We start from the raw sequence: 19484 nt of genomic DNA, 5'->3' as shown, positions 1-19484 counted from the left end.
TACCTGACCTCAATACCACTCACGCATATGCCACTTGGGTACTGTATACCTCTTTTGACGGACGATGGCCGATTTACAAATTCAGAGTAATTAGATTGACGATCTAAAGAGTTTCTGCATGGAAAATCCCGTTAACTGCCAAGCTTTCCCCAAACTTCTTCTCTGAACAACTTTCGTGTTACGATACTGCTCTCAGTACATAGGTACGTAGTACTCAAATTATCAATTGATAGGTCATGCTTATATCAGAGAAGCTACTTATAAAGGCTGCAGTTGCCAAGTCATGCAACGCGGATACTTACACGTTGGCCAATCCTAATGTCTTTTCTTGATATAGTTGAAATTGCTCAGTTTTACGAATCACTCCGGCTGCCTCGGCAGTTACCGTTTCAATCAGTGTTAAACCGCCTATGGCTGGGAAGCTACTCGGACCTCTCTTTGAGCGCTCAGGCCGATCATCGGTTCTTGTTCACTATCAGACCGACTAACTAGGTTGACGATCACCCGTTTCTTGACTCTTCTGCTGCGGGGTTATCCTTGCACCAGACTTGAGGTGTGTTACAGAATCCTCGAATCATGACGTGACTCTGATTATGTTAGAGGACTTTACGGGTAATTACTGCAGGTATGAACGTGGAGAATGTCAAGGGCAAACATGGGGAACATGATGGCTTGTATTTGAATGTATCAAGCACACATTCATCACATGCTCGGCTATCTCGTGCAGGGAAGGGCTCCGCACAATATACTTGCAACGTACTTAACGAACGATCCACTGATTTACTATAGATGTTCAACTGCCACTTGTTGAACGAACCTATTGTTAAAAAACTGAATAATCCCAGAGCACTTTGGAATGAACCCACAGCCATTGCAAAACATATAATATACAACTGCAACCCACGATCAGAACCCCTCTTGTACAATGGCCAGGCTTGGCAGGGTTTCGAAGATCAGCCACAAAACGAGTAAAGATCGGCCCGACGGCCGGCTTGGTACTAATTTGGTTATTTTTATGCATGCGGCCTTTGTAGTACGTTGTACTCATGGCAGTAATTTTTGATATTGTACATGTGTAGAGCTAGATCAAATACATTCATACATAGTCATTAATTGACTGACAATATTTGTTAAAAAAATACTGTATCGTCAAATTTTTCTTAGCGCAGTCTTTTTTAGAACCGGATTTTGCTTGGGTCCGATAAACTTCGGCGCTTTTAAACTTGCGGTAGATCATTTCGCTTTTTTCTCCTGGTTTTCGGTCACCACGTCCTTGTTCGGTAAGGTCTCCGAGTGCAACATTTAGAATTGTATGATTTTGGCATTGTGTTAACTAGGGTGTTTACTATCTTACAGGCTCTGTTCGTAGTCTTTTATGGAGGTCATAGTTCTTTTTGGCTTTTCATGCGTAAATGTAATTGTATTTAGAGTTTAGCATGGCCGTTAGTAATGGAGCATCAGATATCCTCAGCTGGAGCCTAACACAAAAACATTGTAGCACCAGCTTGCTATCATGAGACTTCAGTTGTCGTCCGCTTGAACTCGGGTGAAATTATCAAGCATATATCACCTCAAGCATTTTAGTTGAATTCTGGTGTTCGTTAAATCCCAAACAGCATCGTTCCATGCGTGTAGTAAGTGATGCATAGGTACACAAATATTTGGAAAGAAACAACAACTTCTATTATTCACTTCAGTATCCAAGCGAAGCCTTACACAACTACAAATTGAAGACTTGTGGAATGAGTAAGGGATAGATAAAGACTCCGCCACGATCACCACGATCACCATGACATACTTCAAAGGGAACAGAACCGGGGGTTCACATTCCATCCCCCGCATAATGTCAACTTAAAATGTGCCAAGGTTCATTTGCATGAGATGGGTGTGTGTGTACAAGAATCACAAACTGAGATTTCGAACAGTGTGGCAACATCACCCACCAAGCTAACCGGTGGTAGAGCAAGAGTTCTAAAAGCTCGAAATCCATGGACGTTATTGTAGACTAATCAGTCACTCTAACAGAAGTGTGTAGACTTCAGTAGACTATCAATCAGCATTGTAACTTTGGCTGGTTGCGTTTGCTGTGCTTATAGTAGTAGATGCTTCGATTTTTATGCACTGTCTAATTGAAAAAAAAAAAAAAAAAAACAAAAGCCGAAAAGCCTATATGCTCACCGTGTATATAGCTTGCAAGATACCCTGGTATCACCCGGCCTTGGTAGGGCCTACCCCGGGGGCAGGTTGATATTAGTCATCAACATCCCGCCATCAACGGTGGATGTTGCGTTGCACCTTTCAACAGGAGATCGCATTGAGCAAGTTCCATTCTCACTCTAAGCAATCGATCGTGCCTTTTGTATCATGACCCAACCAAAATCCCAATTTCTTTCGCGGGAGCCCTTAGTATGTATGCCCAGGCTAGTCCAGAGCTAGCCCAGAGTTACTATCGGCTTTACATCTTCTGATCAGCACCAGAATTCCCAAGAAGCCAAATGGAAACGATTAGTCAAGACAAAGTACATAGATCCCAACGGAGTCAAGAGAGACTGGGAATCTGCCGAGCGCCAGGTAAAGATCTGTCTATGCATCGCTCCATCTATATAAGCTCATATCTCTCATAGACACGACCATGTGATTCTCCGGTGGATGGAGTCAACATCGTTGCCTTTTTAAACAAGTCAAGTGGTTCTGAGATTCTTCTCGAGAAACAATACAGACCTCCAATTGACCAGATTGTCATCGAACTTCCTGCGGGGTTGATTGACCCAGGAGAAACGATAGAGCAAACTGCGGTGCGCGAACTAAAAGAGGAAACGGGATATGTTGGTGTTGCTGATAAGACGAGTGGAATCATGTACAATGGTTCGTGGGATGATCATCTCTCGTAGAATTTTGTTGACCAGCTCTAGATCCCGGGTTTTGCAACGCCAATTTTAATATGGTTTATGTCCAAGTTGACATGAATCTTTTGGAGAACCAGAATCCAAAGCCTGATTTGGAGGATAATGAGTTCATTGAGTGTTTTACCATTCCGGTATCGCGGCTTTCGGTGGAGTTACAGAAATTAGAAAGCGAAGGATACGCGATCGATGCGAGGGTTGGATCAATTGCAGAAGGCATTGAGATTGCTAAGAGGCTGAAGCTTTGAAGCTTGAGAGGTGGAGCTAGGAAGTAGTTTTATGTTGCTGTGCTTAGTCGTTTGAAATCAACTGCTCGAGCAAGAAGGGTACTGCGAGGTCAAACACTGGGTTTAGATGATATCGTTGGGGAGTCACGCGGGCGTTAGTTCAAAGACTGGCATATTCTACTCAAAGATTAGTTAAGAAGTAGAATGAACAGGTAATAGCCCCGAAACATGTACACCGATACTACCAACGTCTTCACCAATTACCTTCCTTGCTACTCTATAAAACCCCACCAAGATCCTCGTCACAGAGGAAAATTTACTTGAGAGAATATGTACAAAGCGGAAAAATGGAGCTGTTCAGGTAGCCGCTAAACAGAAGTAGACCCAGCACACCCGCAAGTCACACTCTTAGCCCCACTAACTAGTCTTGCACCAATTCAATATAATCGCTATCATGCAGAGCCAGTATTCTCAACGGCATCAGCCCGGTCCCAGCTTTCGACCTCAAGGGTCCGAACCCGACCTTCGATATCCACAATTCGCTGTTGCCACCTCCCCGCCTCCGCTTCCTGTAGTTCCCACATAGACTTGAACTGATCCGTGACAAATGGCGGCAGGTTGACAGTTTTGCGGTTCTTCTTGTAGTCATACAGGACGATATCCTCATAGCAACGAGCAGAAGGACGTTGGCGCGCTTCAGATAGAATCATGACTTGAAGTTGGAATGCTGATTGGGATGAGAGGTGCCCAGATGGGTCTGGAACCAGCTTGTGATAGACTGTGATTTTGTCGGGAGATGTCATGGGCTAAGTAATGGTTAGAATTTGTATCCATTTAGTTGTTTTCCCTGGGAAATGTTACAAATTTGTAGTCCACCTTGATACTCTTTAAAATCAGACCAATTCCCGTTGAGCCGACCATGTTCAGCCATTCTTTCTTGTTTGCGGGGTCGATATAATTGCCAATGTTGCGTGTCCAGTTCACTCGAGCTGTTTCGGCATATCGAACGTAAGTAACATTGTTGACGTGACCTAACCCAATACATTAGCATTGCTCTTTTATTCATCTGGCGAGCAAAAGGTATTGAAAAGACAGAACATACCCTAGAATCTGTGTCAGCTTTCTTCTGACAATTAAACATAGGTCATGCACAAGCGCAATATTTGGAGAGAGGGAGGGACCGAGCTTACCATTATATCCTAATCGGCCAACAGCAGGCTAAAGTCAGTAACTCTCTCTATATGGACCGAGAATGCACCAGATAAACACCAGAGTCGTACCTGTTCTCCCCAGACCACACCATGGCGGAACAGACTACGCCGCTTCGCATCTGTAAGGAAGCCCTCACTGCCGGCAATCAATTCACGCCATTCTTTGGCCAACTGGTTTAGAATTTTGCCCCCTTCATCGATCTGTGCTGGTTGCAGCCCAAACATCATACACTTCCCAATCCTCCGCTTGATCAACGTGAGCCATCGTGGATCGAGCGTGCGAGGCTTCGCAGGAGCATTCCTAAGGAGACCTGGAGTGGTTGAAGAAAATAACCGTGTGCCACTGGCGCCTGAGAGAAATGGAGCAGCGAGCTGCGCTCGAAGGGTAAATTGGAGCTGCATCACGCGTAGTTACGGAGAGATGGCTCAAGCAGCGCTGATAACCGATAACCAACATGAAGCTTGGGCCATCGGCTAGAACCCCGCGTGATCAAGGTGCTGGTTGTTGTTTCATGCATCCAAAGTTTTTTTTTCAAAGCTAGACAAAGGATGAATGTCAAACTTATCGAAAAAAAAAGGTCGATTGATCCCAATTGACTCAAAAAGTGTAGTGATTGAATGCTAGTATATTGTATGGAATAAGGAGGAACTCCGCTAGCCCGCGACGTCACCGATAACATCCGAAGCTTTTCAGCCGCTCACGTTCTTGCAACACCACACCTCCAACCTCGTCATCTACAGGGCTTGAACTTCCACTTATACAATTCTGCAATCTTGAATGGAGCAGTCATGGTGAATCTAGAGCTACGCCGACAGGTCATCAATGTCTATAAAGGTAAGCTGCTTGCACACAGACCTCAACATCTTTTCATTTCAGCCCCGACCCGCTACCCCAGGTGGTCTGTTTCATGCTAAAATCGACGCAAAGAGCTTTTGTTTTTAGGCCGAGAATATCCTCTGGGGTATCAGTATTTCCGGGATCGGTTGCACCGCGCTTTTGCAAGCCAAACCCAGATTACCGATGATGAGCAGATCCGCCAGGGAATAGCAAGGGCTGAGTTTGTGAAGAAAGGTAAGTCTGACATCCTTAGTTCTATTGATTTTGGCTTTACCACTATGATCTGTTGCTAACTCTTTGCTAGAAGTGGAAGCACTGTAAGATCGATCCCTTTGTTCCTACCTTTCCTACATTTCCATCAAGAATGAAGTGGATTTGTTCATGAATGTCATTTTTCTATATATTGTGCCCGTCACGGGGCAGTGTCTGGTTAAATACATTGTGCATAGACTCACTCTTCATTACACATCATGGCATAGCATCATGCAAACACACAATCTTCTTTTGCACCCGCACCCTCATCTCACAGAATACATTGACAGGCACTGACACAAGATAACCACCAGGTACTATTTGAAGCGGTATCGAACGCTGAAAAAGCGATATGAAAATGTTTGAGGCTCTCCCGTGACTCTCAATCTTTCCCCAAATTTGTGTGGATCATATGCATGTTAGAAACCCAGAAAGACAGAAATAAAAATTGGGGGTATCACCAATACAAAGTGCAGAATGGTACTTGACTTTCGCCTGCCGGAACTCCAAATTGACTCAAGGATTTCACTTTTTTCTACCCCACCAGGCACTCACTTCAAGACACTCGCCACTGGCAAGCCCGCCTTTCTGCAGGAGGTCGGCTGTCATCGCCGCCCACCATCGATCCCATTCGTCGCGTCCCTTCCCGCTGGATTCCATTAGGAGTGGCTCCAGCCCTTCAATCATTTGGATTGTTGTGAGAAGGGCTGTTCGCCGGATAGATATTTGCTCTGGTGTTAGAGCCTTTCGTGGACGGCCCTTGGTATCATTGCCCTGTCCGTCCCGCTCCCATCGCAATTCTCCAAGTGGAACTGCGACACGGCGACTGTCCACATTCTCCAGCAGATCTACTTCGGAATTGAAAGACAGTCCGATAGTGGCGCACGGTAGCGCTGTCAACTTGCGCCGGTCAAACGACTTCTCCACCCAGGAGTTATAATCAACCAGGAATTTGTTCTGCGCTCGTGTGAATGGCGTGGCAGAGGAAAATGTGTAGGTAGCCGTTGCGTCAGCAATCTCCTGTTCTTTGGAGGTGGTTTTACGCGCCGGAGCCGGATTGGGCAGCAGGGACCGGAAGCTCCAATCCGAATCCCATACCTCCAAGATTCCCCCAGACTTGAGCACACGCAAAGGTTCACTCAAGCCCGACGCAGATTGCGCCGGACTGGAAGGACACATGCCAGCATCCTTTATAAAAACGAAATCAAAATAATCGTCGGGGAAGGGCAAGCGAGGGCGGCGCAGATCATGTCGTTTGAACTGCCAATTCATGCCCTGTTTGCGCAGGTCCGGCGCAATATTGACCACGTCAATTCCGGCAAAGGCCACATTCGGATGGCCCCTGCGAGAAAAATATTCGTGGCACAGACCAGACCACAAGCCGGACCCGCATGCGATCTCCAGGATGCGTTTGGGCGGCTGATTGGCTAAGTGGGGGTTGCAAAATGGACCGCCGAGGACGCGCAGCAGCATTAACGTGCGCAAGCTTTGGCGGTGGATCTCGGGCAAGTCGCAGGGCAGAGGATATACGTTCTCTGGGTCGCGAAAGTAGGTGCGGTCGCCATGCCGCATCAGAGGGTATGTCGAGTGGTCTGTGAATGAGTTCAGAGACGAGGAGGAAGTTGCTGCCATTGTCGAGCTTAGGTTGGAGTGTAGGTCGGACCCGGAGGCTGTCGGTGCCATGAATCCTGCCATTGTGTCCATCACTTCCCGCTCAAGTCTCGATCGATGTCCCCTTTGACTCTGAAGATGGTTCGTAGGTCAGTCGCATTCTCGGTGCGAGGCTGGAGCTTCATGAACGAGGCATATCTTGATTTAATTCTTTTTTTCAATATGCGATTCTTTTTCGGGCGAGGAAGACAATTCCGAAAAAAAAAAAGAAAGAAAATTAAAATAAGGTCGAACAGGAATGAATTGTGACGGGATGGATCAAAGCGTGTTCGGAAAATATCCCTAGTGTAGCCGGGCGCAGACCTGAAGAAATTTCTTTGTTCAACGTCAGACAAGAAAGAAAGAGAGAAGACTTGAAGAGAATGTTTTTTTGTGTCTTACCAGAGGTATTGGAACGAAGTAGATTTCCTGAGAGGGATTGGGGGGGAAGAGGGAAAAAAATCAAGTCTAGTGAACCCCCTGGATGCAAGTGGCATTGAATATCCACTCGAGTCTAGTTTAGTCTCTTCACGTAACAGTTGTACTTTATCTAGTAAAATATCAACTATTAGTTGTAACGTTTTGAGTATTGGAGGAGTTGGGTCAGACTCGGCCAATTGTATTATTGAACTCAGTATACATCTTATAGCATCTTCTATCTTCTATCTTACATTGTTCTCTATTGTATAGAAGCCAAGACTAAGTGTCATACAGAATGTTGACATCATGAGTCTATTTAGAGATTTTAAGTACCATGGACACTATAGCCAATCGGTAACAATGACCGGAAAAGGAAATACAGAAACGACTCAAAATATGGTAGAAAAAACTCACAACACCTTCTAACTATTTGCTTTAGTCTAGTTATTGCTTTTTACAATTAACGGGGAATTTGACCGTGCACTTCCAAAATTATATCTAATTCAGGGTTTGGCCAGTGCTTGTCCACGTGTGAACATGAAATAGGTTTAGTGTATGCAATATTTGTATATAATGTACGGAGTAGATAATCTTCTCTTTTCACTCGATACATCATAAAATTATGGATCTACGTTATCAACGTTTTATTGTACATATTGTATAACTAGTACTCCGTACCTTCGTACTAATTTCAACGGTTGTAAAACTGAATACACAACGTACGGAGATCCCTACCCGCCATGTCCATTGCGCAGGTACCAGGTCTAGCCCCCCTTTTTTTTGAAAAAAGAAAATTTGAGACTTAGCCTCCGCCCTGCCGCCATTGTCTCTCTCTATCTGATACCGGATTGCCCCGTGCTATAGATGCCCGTCCCAAACACCTTGTCCATCGGCTATTCCACGCGATCTCCTAGGCACAGACTGTGTGATCCGTGCCCTTCCCACTCGCTCGGTAGTATCAACAGTTCGTACCTGCAGTCGACATAACCCTTGCCACGTACTTTTGAGTGAAACATGTCTATTTGTTGAAAAAATGATCCAAGACACGGGTGTGGACGGGGTAATTGAAATTGATATGATGTATGGTTAATCATATGCAAGTTCAGCTATTGTTTTGTATGTTTTGTATGTTTTGTACGGAGTAATAACAGTTGCATTGAGTTGCATTAATTTGCCTTGCGTTTTTGCATCTCTGTGTCACTATGCAAGTATGCTAGGTCTGTGCTACTTTGCAGAAGCTATGGAGTATACACATCACTTATCAGAAAACATGTCTGATTTTATACATTCCGTCTAAAGTGTCAGGCGACACTCTTAATCATTCTTCTATTAGCTATTCTTTTGGGAGTCTTTGTTGAGGTCTTTCTTGACATTCTTTAGACTCACTTCCTAATCCCCTGTTAATCCTTGACATATAGCGAGTGACTATGCCCTCGTAATGTTGTGGCGTAATGTCTTTGATATTAGCCATTTCTAGACCCCTGAGGCACCCTGTGAATAAAAGAGGATCATAGAATCTACAATCTAGTCCAAGTAGTCCACGGGCTTAGAGACAAGACAGTGTTATTCTAAACTTCACACTAATTGTACATAAAACGCGATAGGTTATATCGAAGAAATTCTTCCCCCTTGGAGAAAATTTAAAAGAAATTGTACAGCATTTGTACATCGTGGCACTTGACCAAATCGACATTTGAACTTTAGCAGCTTCTTTGTACCTTTTCTGTTTTGACATTCGATTATAGAATGTAGGAACTTGTCCTAGACAGTCTACATATGTATTTCAAAATTCATGAAGAATTCCAATACAAGCAAAGTATGAGTGTTGAGGTCAGCCCTGATTTTCGAGACTATTTCAAGCCATTGTTCACAGTCATTCTTTTGTTGTCAAAGACCTCAAACATGTTGTTTAGACAAATCAAATTTCCATGCACATTCGAGTTATTCAAGACGGTTGCGTATATCCACGGGATAGGAAAGTCTCTCTGACCACGTGGCTTAGTTTCTTATAAACAAGAGTCATTGCCAATTCAAAAGAAAATGAGGGAACAAGTGATATACTTTCATGTTAGAGGAGATATCCTCTATATAACAAAATCTAGGAAACTTCACCCAAAGCACAGAAGTACAGGAGAAAAGTCCAGTCTTGGCAGCTCAAAGCTGGGAAAGACTTGGCCCTTGCGGCGATTCACGTGACCCCGTCAGTGACTCCCGCCTCGATGCAAACCACCTAAGTCAGCTCGGAACCTCATCGACTTGGAGACAATCGTGTGATTTGTCCATCTTTGCTACCCTCAATTTTACCCCGCGGCAATTCTTTGACTCTTTGTTCACCTGATCATAATAGTCTTTTCCGATCTCTCCTTTTGATGCTTCCGCCCAATCTCCGCCCTTAGGTACCGCTCCAATCGAAACATCGCTCTGCCAAAGTCACCGGCTACCTTCACACGTGGTTTGATACTGGTGGTTTCGCGTTAAATCTCTATGTGGAAGAAGAGAAGAGACCGTCTCCGATCCTCTACTCCTCTCCTCGCTTCGACCGAACTCAACTTAGCGCCGCCTACCCACCAACAGGTTTTCCACCAGGGAAACAACACACGGTCTCGTCTGCCACGTTAAATGGCAGATGGTACCTACAGGTTCCAGCAGCCTGGGGCCGGGCAGTTCTACTTCCAAACTCAAGCACAACAGAACCCTCATCAGCGACACATTGTTCGAAACGGGACCAATTCCCCGACGGGTCGACTGAAATTCAACACCGACACCCCCTCCCCCTCCCGATCCCCTGCCCTAAATCAGGCTGCTGCTATTGCCCCTTTCAACAATATGTACGGTCAAACTCATCAAGGTCAGCATGTCATGATGAATGGCGGTCAAGCCCACCAGCGGTTTGGTATGCAGATCCCGAAGTTCCAATCGCAAACCCACCACTCCCATCACACTCAACAGCAGCACCATCACACTCATCATACACAAGCGACTCACAACCTCACCCATCAACACAATTTCGCGGGCGGCGGACTCGCAACTACCACAACCTCGCATTTCACCTCTACTCACCTGCAGAACGGAGTACCGACCGCTGTGGATGATGATCTGGACGAATCAATGAATGAGCACTGGCAGCAGCAGCTCCAGCTTGCTGCGGAGTCTAGGCAAGCGACGTCCCCCCACTACCATGCCCGCGTCATCGCGCAACAAACAAAAGGCATTCAACTCATGCCTAGTCAAACCGACCCAGAAAACGGGACAGAAGGGCGCAACGGTGCATCCGCGGGGAAGCCAGCTAGCCGACAAGGCTGGAATGCGCTTGACTTTGGTGGTCAAGGCTTGCGCGCTTTGACCACGTCCTTGTTCAACTATGGTTTCATCGAGAAGCTGTATCTCAATCACAACAAGCTGAAAGTGTTACCACCAGCTATCGGGCAGCTGCGGAAGTTGACTCATTTAGATCTTTCGGGTAATGATCTGACAGAGCTACCAGAAGAACTTGGCATGCTTTCAAATCTGAAGAAGCTTTACCTGTTCGATAACAACATTCGCACCCTCCCTTACGAAATGGGATACCTTTACCGGCTGGAAACCTTGGGCATTGAGGGCAACCCCCTGAACGAAGTTCTCAAGTCTCAAATCATGAAAGATGGCACCAAGGCTCTTATCAAGTACCTGAAAGAAGAGATGCCAGGTGAGTGTTGATTGCTTCTTCTTCTTCTTGTTGCTCCTCAAACCCTTTGAGCAAGATCTTTTGCTAACTCTAAGATCGCAGTTCACCTACCTCCTCCCGAACGTGATTGGGTAATCCTAGATGATACCTCAAGCACATCCAACAGTACTACAGAAAAGATCACCGTTCTGTCATACAACACCTTGTGCGACTCTTCTGCTACCCAATCGCACTACGGATATGTCCCCTCACGTGTTTTGTCCTGGGAATACCGACGCGAACTTATTCTCAGCGAATTACGAGCACACAACTCCGACATTGTTTGTCTTCAGGAGGTTGACCAAGGAAGTTACAACAATTTCTTCCGGGAACAGCTTGCCTACAATGATTACAAGGGTATCTACTGGCCGCGTGGGCGTGCAATGGGTATGCAAGAGGAAGACGCCCGTTCAGTGGATGGCTGTGCTACATTTTTCAAGGGTAGCAAGTATATCCTGTTGGACAAGCAGTTGATCAACTTCGGTCAAACAGCTGTGCGTCGACCCGACGCCAAGGGCCAGGATGATATCTACAATCGACTGTGGCAGAAGGATCACATTGCTGTTGTTATCTTCCTGGAAAACCGACAAACCGGTGCGCGCTTCATCAGTGTAAATGCTCACCTGTACTGGGACCCAGCCTTCAAGGATGTCAAGCTCATCCAAACCGCCATTTTGATGGAGGAAATTACTAAGCTTTCAGACAACTATGCCAAATGGCCCGCTTGCACGGACAAGACCGCATTCCGTTTCTCAGAGGCTGAAAGTGGTTCAGAGACTGCTCCTGTTGTGGAACCAGCACCGTCAATGGAATACGCCACCGGCGATCAAATTCCCGTTCTTATGTGCGGTGATTTCAACTCCTCTCCTGGATCCGCAGCCTACAACCTTATCTCCACTGGATGCCTGCCTGAAGAGCACCCGGACCTTGAGAAGCGTCTTTACGGAAACCTCAGCCGGGTCGGTATGAAACATCCCTTCAAGCTCAGGTCCGCATACTCTTCTATGGGTGAACTCAGCTTCACCAACTACACTTCCGACTTCACGGCCATCCTTGATTATATCTGGTATTCCTCCAATACTCTCCATGTGTCGGCACTGCTCGGCGAGGTGGACAAGGAGTATCTACGTCGCGTGCCTGGATTCCCGAATTTCCATTTCCCCAGTGATCACGTTGCATTGCTAGCGGAGTTTACGGTCAAGGGCAAGAAGGGCAAGGTGGTGGAGGCAGACTTTGGACCGCAACGGCACTAACTAACGAATTGGAGCATTTGAAATCTTGAGAGATGGGGTGTTTGTGCAACCGGTTTCTTTTCTTACTGCTTGTTATTTCGGAATCTTTTTTGGGGTGGTGGCTTTGTAGCCTGCCTGCCGTCTTATGGTGTTTTTTTGACGTATTTCTTTTCTGTCTTGTTGTCTTCTCTCCTGCTTATGAACGTCCTTTTTCTATTTCATCTTGCTCTTTCTCCTCCTTTTCCCCCGATCTGCTAGTGGAGTATTCGTTCCTCCTTGGAAAGTCTTCTGGCCTCATGCTTCTTGGATGTAGTCAATCGGCATGCCAGTCCATCTATCCTCGCGTTTCTCCTCCCAATCTCCCTCTCTTTCTCCCTCCACTCTCTATCTCCTGTGTCTTCTTACGTTGGGTTTCCTGATATATCTCGGTTTTATCTCACCTAATCTCTAACGTCATCTGAGACGCTTCACGACGCTTAGGATCGGGAACTGGTGTTCGGGTGGAACAAGTGGTTGAAGGGTATCTGATTTTTGCCCGTGACGAGGTTGCTTTTTGTTTTTCGATCAGGCGAAGGGAGTTCTGTCTGTTCCATGTACTTGTTTATTGTGCCAATGTCCTACGCAAGGTTCAGTCGAGAATAGAGCGTGGCTTTGTTCTGTTTCAACATTTCGTTCACTTTTTCGTAGTCATCGACTATCGTAGCTTTGCTGTTGATACGCACCCAAATGCCGATCCCTGCCAGGTCGCAGTGCTGGATATATACGTTCATGCGTGCTAGTGCCACCATAGTACATGTCACTGTTTCTAAAGTTTGAAATAGTTACACGTATGACAGCAGTACTCGAAACAATCTTGAAGCCTTTTGGGAATATTGATAAGTATGGATATATATATGACCGTCGGTGGAACCCAAGTAGCCACCTATGTACGTTGCTCCATGGCATTGAATCTGCTTGGAACATATTTCTCACATCCCTTCCAATGTTGTGTAATTTATCCCTACATCTGTATATTTGCATACTTCTATTGTTGGAGTGCAAAAAGACAGCCAGGTAAGCTCAACATGCCTTTTAGGGCTATAGATACCTAATGGTTATATAGATGATCTAGGTTCCACACTGGTTTCACAATTGTTCCTGACAGTTGAATGAGTGGTTGTTTCATTTACTATACATAATCTATAATACATACATGGATTAATTCATATCCTCGTCCGGTATACTCCCTATGGGGCTTAGGCATTGAACAAGTACAGCTTGCTCCCCTCGTAACACCCAATGTACAGTCCACTGCCCACGACCCCTGCAGCACAGGTCAAAACAGAGCCTCGGAATAGACCAGCTATCCCCTCCTTGAGCAGCACATCTCGAGCAACAGCAACGGCACTTATGCGGACCGGTATCCTCTCCTTTCTTTTTTTGAGACTCGCCCGTGTATCCGATGTCTGTTCACCAACAGCTAGCCTCATCCGAGTCTTAACCACATCAATGGGAATGAACGGCAAAGAAGCACATCCACCAGCAACGCCAGCACTCAATACAGTCGCTTTTAGCTGCTGACCAATATCACTCTTTCCTGTCTGCCACCGTTCAAGCAAAGCCTCCTTGAACATCTCATACAAACAAAACGTCAAACATATACTGGGCATTTGACTCGTCACAAGCGCAGTATATCCAGACCACAAAGTAGCCGGCTGCTTCTTAAACCGCCTCAACATCTCCACCGTAGGAGATAAACCACTTCCAGCGTATCGTGGCCTTTGAAAAACCTGAGCATTCTGCTTCAACACCTCCGCAGGATTCATAATAGCACAAGTAAGTAACTCCGCCACTGCACTGCTGGTAATGTGAAAGACCGACCGCGGCACACCGAGTAGATAGCCCGCAGACTGAGCATTCTCAAATGCTCTTTTTGACGCTTCGTACGTTGTGAAGAAAGCTGCTGATCCGATCGTTCCTGCGATCAGAGTCGGGCCGAAGCCTTGGTATAGCCCGGAAAAGAGCGCTCGGTTTACTGTGCCATTGAGATGCTTGTATACGCTTGTGTAGCTTGCAGATTGCATGCGTGTCACTACTGTGTCCATTGGGTGGATGGCGACTTCGCTCGTTAGGGCGGCGATTATAGCGGCCTGTTTAGTTAGTAAGGGTTCAAGTTACATGGACGAAGAAATTAGGACTTACAAATGTTATGTCTGTACTGTTTATTGACATTTTCACGTTTAAAGCATTTGATTGAGCATCAAATGGTTGGTTAAAGAGTTGCAATTTCGTACTGAATGTATCAACCCTGAGGTCGGGGTCCGCGGAGCCCGAGTTTGTATTTTTTTTCTCTTCGGACTGAGGCTTCAGTATTGGCAATTTTATTCTGATTTTATCATTTCTCGAATGATATCGTGTTCGATGAAGACACAATAGCTACAAATGTACTTAGGTATTTTCTACAGGTTGTATATAGTTAAGCACATGTTGATTGGTATCACATGTTAAACACGACCCCATTCCTTTTTCTTTTTCGACGACACCTGTACATAGCCAACTTCTAAGCCCCCAACAACACTCAGAGATTGAGATATGACTGAAATAGAAGGCTCACTCACTCTGCCAGATGGCATTGAGCTGTATACCAAGACTTGGAAGGTGCGTATTGATTTGCGACGCGACTGGGGCGCTGCATCTTCAGTCTCAGACCAGCGAGCCGTGGACTAGCTCCCTGGGATCAAACATATTGTTGATAAAGCTGACACTGTATATAAAGCCTACTGGAACTCCACGCGCTACCATAGCCTTCATCCACGGCTTCAGTGACCATTGTGAGTCTTATAAGCAACAAGTGTCCACGAGGAAACCCGTCAAGCTAAACCCAAGCCAGGCAATGCCTATCACAACTTCTTTCCAACGCTGGCATCAGCAGGCTTAGAAATCAGGTCTTTTGACCAGCGGTATGTATATATGTATACGGCTACCAAACCAGGCGATAGCCTGATTGCTATACATGATCCCCCTTACAGCCCATACTAGAACCCTCATTAACACCCAAACAGAGGCTGGGGCCGGAGCGCAAAGCAAGCCCGCGACCGGGGCAACACAGGCCCAACCAGCCAAGTGCTCTCAGACATCCATGTCTTCCTTCAGAGCCTCCCTGCACAGCCCAACATTCCGCTCTTCCTAATGGGCCACAGCATGGGCGGTGGCCAGGTCCTCAACTACATCTTCCGCCCCGACTCACCATACAATGAGCCCAGCCAAGCCGCCTCCCGGCCCAAGTTTACTGGCGTGCTTCTGTATTCTCCTTTAATTGCTATCCATCCGTCCTCGCGCCCTTCCAAGTTTACAGTTGCCGCTGGAAGGATTGTTGCAAAGCTTATCCCGCATAAGCAGCGATACTCGCCGCTTGACGCAAATTTGGTTTCTCGTAATAAGGAGACTGTCAAGGACTTTGTAGATGATGAGCTTTGTCATGATACGGGGACTTTTGAGGGTTTGGCGGGGATGTTGGATCGTGGAATCTGGTTAGAGGGTATGTTTGAGGGCGGGGCTTGGGCTAAGTCTGACTTGCCGTTTTGGTTTGGACATGGTAATGGCGATCGCATTACTAGCCATGAGGCAACGGAGAACTTCGTGAAGGCGTTGCAGAAAAAGGGCGGTGATGTGAAGTTTGAGACTTATGAGGACGCTTATCATAAGCTGAGTGCTGAGTTGCCGGAGACGACTGACAAATTTGCTGCGGACGTTACAGCTTGGATTTCAGGAAAGGTGCCTGGGACGGAGACTGTGGATGTTCCAAATGAGGCGCTGAGTGCTGAGGTTCGGAGCGAGGCTGTTCTGGACACTGCTGCCATTGAGGTGGCTGGCGATGGAAAGGCAAAGTAGTGATGTGTTTGGTTTTCCTTGGCTTTTTTTGGGGCATCTTGTTATTATTCTTGTTTCTCCATAGTATACAGATGTGTCTAGTCTCTAATGGACATGCAGTATGATACAGATTTATAGTACAAGTAAAGGGGTATATGCAATGACCGGAGCAGCAACTCAGCGAGTAGAGTCTTCAATTCGCCGCCAAACTCCAACAAAACCACCACCCTGGATGCGCACTCCAACCTTGGGTCGACAGACGAGCACAGATTCTCCTTTGGGGGCTTCCTCGGGAATGGAAACCTCAGAGGAAGAGTCCAAAACGCTAGCCTGATCTTCGCCTTCAACAGTAGGAGCAGCACCTTCAGCGTCCGAAGCAGCCCAAGATGATGGGTCAGCGCCAGACTTCTTAGTCGCAAAACGCACATCCCACAAGCGACCACCACTGATTCCATTGCCAAGCTCGATTACCTTCTCCTGAACGAGGGGCAATTTCTGGTCCTTGATCATTTGCAAGCACTCGCCAATCTGGGTGATGCTAGGCATAAACACCACCAGGAGACCATCCCGTTTCAAGATCGGCGTAACATGGGGAATCCTCAGGTTGGAGGAAGGCATATCCAAAATGACATGTGACACGAATGGCTCAACGGTGTTTCCCCCAGCCAACGAAGCCAGCCCAGATTTCTTGCGCAGCTCCTTTTGCTGAGCAATCCAGGTCTCGACGGGACCCACGTAGAAGTCAACGTCGCCTGCGTACATCCCACGGCGGAATCCCCTAACGTTCTTCTCAGCCAGAGCAGAAAACTTCGCCGAGACGTCCACGGTGTGAATGATGGCATTGCGCTGCGCACGCCACGCGTCCCATTCCTCCTGCGCCGGGTCCGCAATTGGCTCCGTGGGTTTCTCTTTTTTCTCTGTTTTCTCTGCGTCCTTTTCATCCGGCCTCATAGCTCGCCCTTCTAGCAACTTAAGCTGTGATCGTTTCGGCGACGGTGGTGGAGTCGTATTCGCGGCGTGAATGGCTCGCGCCAGGTGTAGTGTTAGGGATCCATGGCCTGTTCCGGACTCCAAAATTTCCAGGGGGGTTGTGTTTCGCCGGCGGCAGGGGTATTGACGTGGATATCGAGGAGCGATGCAATCAAATTGGCATCTTGTGGATAAATCTACTAGTTAGGCAGCGTGAGTCCAATGTTTCTCACTTCTCGGTATTTAATTTCGAGAGATGCACGTACTGGCGTAACCAAACGGGGAGTCAGGGCGACGTATTCTTCTAGCGTTGGGAGGCTGACTCGGATCGGTTGGCCTGGATACAAAAGACAGTCAGTTATGTCTCTAGGGGCATATAGCGGATTTGGATGTTACTGACCTTTGCGTGAATGCACTGTGTCCCAAACTCGTTTCCCAATGATGCTGTCATGATTCAGAGCCCCTTTATGGGTCTGGAGTGTATCTCCCCTCTTCAAAGGCTTAGTTAATGAAGGCTGCTTGCCATGTAGAATGACCCGGTCTCCCTCTGCGCATCCCGTCAGTCTGATGTTCGGGGATTGAAGAAAACGCATCAATTACCTTTTAGAATGGAGAAATTGGTGTCAATGGTCCTAGACCGCAAGGGACCGGACGGAGTCACACCCAGAACTCTCTGTAAGGCCTGGCGCAGACGAGACATATTGGTTAACAAGATATATCAACAACTCGGAGCTAGAAATCACTAAGGAAAATCTTGCTGGATCGAGACTAACCCGCTGCGGTGCCGCTCGACCCACCCCCAGTTCACCGATCGAGGGGCAATTCTTGGAAATTTGTCTCTCTCTCGAATATTTTCACGGTTCTTTCATTCATTTATTTGATAATTACAGCCAAGATGGGATCCAACAGCCTCCCGTACATGGAGACGAAGCCCAAGCTTATCTTCTTCACTGACTTTGATGGGACAATTACTGTTGATGACAGTAGGTGCTTCCCCACAAAGTCCTAGTCCTTCAATGCTGACTATCATCGCAGGCAATGACTTCATGGTATATAAAATATGCTCCTGGCGCCTAGACCTTAACTGACGCCACGCAGATTGACAACCTTGGCTTCGGCAAAGCCAATCGCATGGTGTTGAACGACCAGGTCCTGAACGAGACCCTGAGTTTCCGGTTGGTTGACGCGGACAATGTCTGGTTCGAATCAAGCTCTAACCAGTCCTTTTTATCCATATAGTGATGCCTTCCGCGAGATGCTTTCAAGCATCAAGACCCCATACGACGAGTGTATTCAAATATTGCTGAAGAACATGAAGCTGGACCCATACTTCGAGGAATTCTACTACTGGGCCAAGGACAACAACGTGCCCATTGTCATTTTGTCGTCTGGCATGCACCCCATCATCAGCGCTTTGTTGGAGAAGTTCCTTGGCCACAAGCCGGCCAACCATCTCACTATTATTGCCAACCAGCCTACGAGCCGGGATGGTAAGGATATAAACAGCGAAGGTGGCTGGCAGATCAAGTACCACGATGACAGGTAAGTCAATGCCGATCTGTTTATCATCCGTCCAATCTCGCTCATGATTCACCAGCCACTTCGGCCATGACAAGTCCTTGGAAATCAAGCCATACGCAGCGCTGCCGGATGAAGAGCGCCCCATTCTCCTTTATGCAGGTGATGGTGTCTCCGATTTGTCTGCCGCTGCTGAGACCGACCTTCTTTTCGCGAAGCAGGGCAAAGGTATACATCCATCTTTTCACTTCGAACTTGCATTCACCCAAGACATCGAATTAACTTGTCACAGATCTGGTGACATACTGCCAACGCAGAGGTATGCCCTACACCACTTTTGAGAATTGGTCCACAATCCTCTCGACTACCAAAGACATTTTGAGCGGTAAGGTAACGGCTGGTGATGTGGCTGCCAAGGCTTCTCTCGGCCCGTAGATGTTTGGCCTGTATAGACTTGCACGTGCAATTTGATATGAAAGTGATGATGGAATTTATTTTGAGTGAATATAGACAAGATCAATGAAGGCATGGAAAATAATGCATTCACATGGGCTGAACAAACAAAATTGTACTCAAAGAAACAAAGAATTCATGTAGTTATGGAGAAATTAGAGGCGATGCCCCGAAGCCCCCGTCAGGAGTCGATAGTGACCGCCTTCAGGGTCCAAGCGTCGAGGCGCCTTCACCCAAAACAAATTATAACTTGTCCTTA

At 46.8% G+C, this 19484-nt stretch overlaps 9 protein-coding genes across 9 annotated transcripts; 5 read left to right on the top strand and 4 right to left on the bottom strand.

Annotated features, from left to right (window-relative positions):
- Window positions 1-2364: 2364 nt before the first annotated feature.
- Window positions 2365-3151, top strand: N7529_003723 (uncharacterized protein; the record flags this gene model as incomplete). The annotated part of the gene is made up of 4 exons (XM_057239250.1): window positions 2365-2406; window positions 2473-2571; window positions 2625-2865; window positions 2913-3151. 4 exons carry the CDS (start codon window positions 2365-2367, stop codon window positions 3149-3151), a joined length of 621 nt encoding a protein of 206 aa, XP_057098545.1.
- Window positions 3152-3582: 431 nt separating this feature from the next.
- Window positions 3583-4743, bottom strand: N7529_003722 (thioesterase family protein; the record flags this gene model as incomplete). The annotated part of the gene is made up of 4 exons (XM_057239249.1): window positions 3583-3936; window positions 3992-4161; window positions 4321-4348; window positions 4411-4743. The coding sequence occupies 4 exons, from the start codon at window positions 4741-4743 to the stop codon at window positions 3583-3585; spliced, it is 885 nt and encodes a 294-aa protein (XP_057098544.1).
- A 387-nt stretch (window positions 4744-5130) lies between these two features.
- N7529_003721 (uncharacterized protein) lies at window positions 5131-5500 on the top strand (the record flags this gene model as incomplete). Its single annotated transcript, XM_057239248.1, has 3 exons — window positions 5131-5176; window positions 5285-5413; window positions 5484-5500. The coding sequence occupies 3 exons, from the start codon at window positions 5131-5133 to the stop codon at window positions 5498-5500; spliced, it is 192 nt and encodes a 63-aa protein (XP_057098543.1).
- A 456-nt stretch (window positions 5501-5956) lies between these two features.
- N7529_003720 (class I SAM-dependent methyltransferase) lies at window positions 5957-7126 on the bottom strand (the record flags this gene model as incomplete). Its single annotated transcript, XM_057239247.1, has 1 exon — window positions 5957-7126. The coding sequence occupies one exon, from the start codon at window positions 7124-7126 to the stop codon at window positions 5957-5959; it is 1170 nt and encodes a 389-aa protein (XP_057098542.1).
- Window positions 7127-10120: 2994 nt separating this feature from the next.
- On the top strand, window positions 10121-12457 carry N7529_003719 (CCR4-Not complex 3'-5'-exoribonuclease subunit Ccr4; the record flags this gene model as incomplete). The annotated part of the gene is made up of 2 exons (XM_057239246.1): window positions 10121-11186; window positions 11268-12457. 2 exons carry the CDS (start codon window positions 10121-10123, stop codon window positions 12455-12457), a joined length of 2256 nt encoding a protein of 751 aa, XP_057098541.1.
- Window positions 12458-13671: 1214 nt separating this feature from the next.
- N7529_003718 (putative mitochondrial carrier protein (Pet8)) lies at window positions 13672-14647 on the bottom strand (the record flags this gene model as incomplete). The annotated part of the gene is made up of 2 exons (XM_057239245.1): window positions 13672-14565; window positions 14618-14647. 2 exons carry the CDS (start codon window positions 14645-14647, stop codon window positions 13672-13674), a joined length of 924 nt encoding a protein of 307 aa, XP_057098540.1.
- Window positions 14648-15007: 360 nt separating this feature from the next.
- On the top strand, window positions 15008-16306 carry N7529_003717 (acylglycerol lipase; the record flags this gene model as incomplete). Its single annotated transcript, XM_057239244.1, has 4 exons — window positions 15008-15073; window positions 15192-15246; window positions 15306-15375; window positions 15478-16306. 4 exons carry the CDS (start codon window positions 15008-15010, stop codon window positions 16304-16306), a joined length of 1020 nt encoding a protein of 339 aa, XP_057098539.1.
- A 156-nt stretch (window positions 16307-16462) lies between these two features.
- On the bottom strand, window positions 16463-17954 carry N7529_003716 (tRNA (adenine-N(1)-)-methyltransferase; the record flags this gene model as incomplete). The annotated part of the gene is given in 5 exon segments (XM_057239243.1): window positions 16463-17343; window positions 17355-17451; window positions 17521-17591; window positions 17655-17801; window positions 17855-17954. The coding sequence occupies 5 exon segments, from the start codon at window positions 17952-17954 to the stop codon at window positions 16463-16465; spliced, it is 1296 nt and encodes a 431-aa protein (XP_057098538.1).
- A 195-nt stretch (window positions 17955-18149) lies between these two features.
- On the top strand, window positions 18150-19207 carry N7529_003715 (putative Phosphoserine phosphatase; the record flags this gene model as incomplete). Its single annotated transcript, XM_057239242.1, has 6 exons — window positions 18150-18237; window positions 18290-18303; window positions 18353-18429; window positions 18494-18796; window positions 18852-19000; window positions 19065-19207. The coding sequence occupies 6 exons, from the start codon at window positions 18150-18152 to the stop codon at window positions 19205-19207; spliced, it is 774 nt and encodes a 257-aa protein (XP_057098537.1).
- Between the last annotated feature and the right edge of the window lie 277 nt (window positions 19208-19484).

Source organism: Penicillium soppii (assembly GCF_028829465.1).
Source record: "Penicillium soppii strain IBT 18220 chromosome Unknown utg000004l, whole genome shotgun sequence".
In the NCBI taxonomy this organism is placed as follows: Eukaryota; Fungi; Ascomycota; class Eurotiomycetes; order Eurotiales; family Aspergillaceae; genus Penicillium; species Penicillium soppii.
Note: the sequence above shows the minus strand (reverse complement) of the source record. Positions and strands in the feature narration are given on the sequence as shown.